The sequence below is a fragment of the Nannobrachium achirus genome (assembly GCF_963921795.1).
Source record: "Nannobrachium achirus genome assembly, chromosome: 4".
Lineage (NCBI taxonomy): Eukaryota > Metazoa > Chordata > Actinopteri > Myctophiformes > Myctophidae > Nannobrachium > Nannobrachium achirus.
Genome location: NC_137813.1, coordinates 50,411,115 through 50,413,671, shown reverse-complemented (window position 1 = coordinate 50,413,671; position 2,557 = coordinate 50,411,115). Strand labels below are relative to the sequence as shown.

The 2,557-nt window shown below is 49.0% G+C and overlaps 1 protein-coding gene across 1 annotated transcript; it reads left to right on the top strand.

The window, feature by feature from the left end:
* Positions 1–284: 284 nt before the first annotated feature.
* Positions 285–1,401, top strand: hspb9 (heat shock protein, alpha-crystallin-related, 9; the record flags this gene model as incomplete). The annotated part of the gene is made up of 2 exons (XM_080723367.1): positions 285–514; positions 909–1,401. The coding sequence occupies 2 exons, from the start codon at positions 285–287 to the stop codon at positions 1,399–1,401; spliced, it is 723 nt and encodes a 240-aa protein (XP_080579493.1).
* Between the last annotated feature and the right edge of the window lie 1,156 nt (positions 1,402–2,557).

Genomic DNA, 2,557 nt, shown 5'->3' with positions numbered 1-2,557 from the left:
GCATATAAACCAGAGAAGTGTCATTTCACGCTCCAGTCAGTCCACCTAAAGGGAAGACCCAACACCCCACAGAGACCCTCGTCCACCACCAGAGCTCCTACAACACAAACGTCAACTTCAGTCAGGAAAACAACAAGCAGCCAGTGGAGGAAACATCGACCTTTTCAACGCCAAACCAGGAAGTCCTCAGTCCTCCCCTCTCTCTCTGTCTACTCTGAGTGTTTCCAGAGCTTTTCTTGTGTTTTGCGAACCCCTTCACACTGGAGACACTTGGTTCCAGGATGATGTCCCAGCAGCGCTCAGCCCTGACCAGCATGTTCACCGACGACCCTTTCTTCAGCCAGGAGAGGCTGCTGTGGCCCCTGAACCGCGAGGCCCTCTGCTCCCTGCAGGAGGACTTCTTCAACAGGAGAACCAAGCTGGCCGACAGCCTCCTCGCCGAGTTCCACGACGGGATTCAGGCTCAGCACATGGACCTGCGCCAGGGGCCCTTCCTCCGTCTGCCTTTGAGGAGGTAAAAATGTTCTTCCTTTTCTAATAGAGTTGATTCTTTCTTCTTTGGTTTTCTCTTTACCCGATGTAAAGCAACTTTGAGTACTTAGAAAAGCGCTATATAAATCTGAGATATTATTGTTATTATCAATTCTATTCTGTATTATATTCCTAGTGGTTATGCTTACAGTACACAGTAAAATCCTTGGTGAAAATCTGAAAATAAAACGTGATTCAAGCCAGGTTTGCGGACCCTTATGGGTCCATTTGGTTCCATTACAGTGGCATTTTACAGTAAATAGTTTTATGAAATGGGGGTCCATGGCCTAATGCATATCAAACTGGGGGTCCTTGAAATGAAAAAGGTTGATGAGGACCATTGCGTTTAGTCTGATGGACTGTAACCATTCCTCCAGGTCGAGCAACAGCGCGGAGCCCAAGGCAGAGGGCCCCAGCGCGGAGCCGCGCGAGGTGGCCCAGAGAGTGGCGGGAAACGGCAGCGACGGTGACCTCCTGGTGACCCTGGATGCCCGGGGCTACGCCCCCGAGGACATCACGGTCAAGCTGGAGGGGCGGAGCCTGGCGGTGGTCGCTAAGAAACAGGCCGGCGCCGAGGAGTCCCAGTCCAGCTCCTCCTCGGCCTCCTCCACGTGCTCCTCCTCCTCCTTCTGCTCCTCCTCCTCCTCCGCCTCCTCTCAGACGGGATTCTTCCAGAGGATCAACCTGCCCGCCCACCTGGACCTGTCCGGCCTATCCTGTTCCCTCATGGACGACGGGCAGCTGCGCATCGACGCCCCCGCCGCCAAGAAGCAGCCAGTCGACGAGGAGGAGCGGCAGGTTCCCATTCGCTTCCGGAGCTCACTGGAGTTTCCCATCAGCAAGAACACAGAGGACACACACACAGACTAATGCACGCACACACACACACACACACACACACACGCTCACGCCCGCTCTCACGCAAGCACGCACGCACGCACACACACTTACATGAGAACTTATACTGTACACTTGCATCTATGATGATGATCAAAGACTTTTTATGTTTACGTTTTCACCCCAGATAATTATTTATGGAATAGTTGTTATTTTACTTTGTACTTTGTTTTAATAAAAAAAAAAAAGTATTTTGAAATGAACTGGAAATGAGTATGATGCTGTTCCACAGTGTGCAGGGTGGGGACATGAGGTTTCCGATGCAGAGGTCACACTGATAGCTTGCTCCTCATGAAGTTAACCATGAATATATCGTCGTTGTCGGGTGGAAACCTTGTCCAAAACCGTTCGTTTTGCATTTATCATTTCAAAAACGGTTTAAACTAGTGAAAACAGCCGAACTACAAGCACACAACGCCTCGCACCGCGAGGCGTTGTGTGCTTGTAGATCTGCTGTTTTCACTACTTGTGTGCGACGGCCTTGTATGATGAAGCAGGGCTTTACTTTGCGAAAGAACGTACAAATTTGAAACTTAGAGATACTGTACGACAAGGTTTCCACCCGACAACGACGATATGCAATATATAGGGAATAGGCTCTATGCACAGCAGCAGCCATATTGGAAATAAATTGGGCCCCTTCCTTGGTACCTTCACAGGTGTTACTAATGTTACTGATGAAGGCTCTTTTCCATTCTGGTCAAACAGAGTTGATATTCTGCATGTTGGCCATTGCGTCTGAAAGTGGGGTCCATGGACCCTCATGGTTCCTTGAGGTGCTTCCAAATACCCACTTATGGGTGTGTAACTCTGAGAGTGTACCTTACAGGTCCATTTGGTTCCATTTGTACACTCTCTCAGAGTTATGGGGGTCCTTAAAATTAAAAGATTTGAGAACCACTGTCGTACATTAAATGGAACATGGCCTTCATCAGTATTATTGGTAACACCTGTGAAGGAACTAAAGAAGGGGCCCAATTTCTTGCCAATATGGCTGCTGTGCTGTGCATAGCCATAGAGTCTATGTGGGAAAACTAGACAAGTTGAATACAGGTGTATATTTTTGTTTCATCATACGATGGCGCCAACAACAGCCACTTGACCAAGTAGGGGATGAACGCTAGAAAGA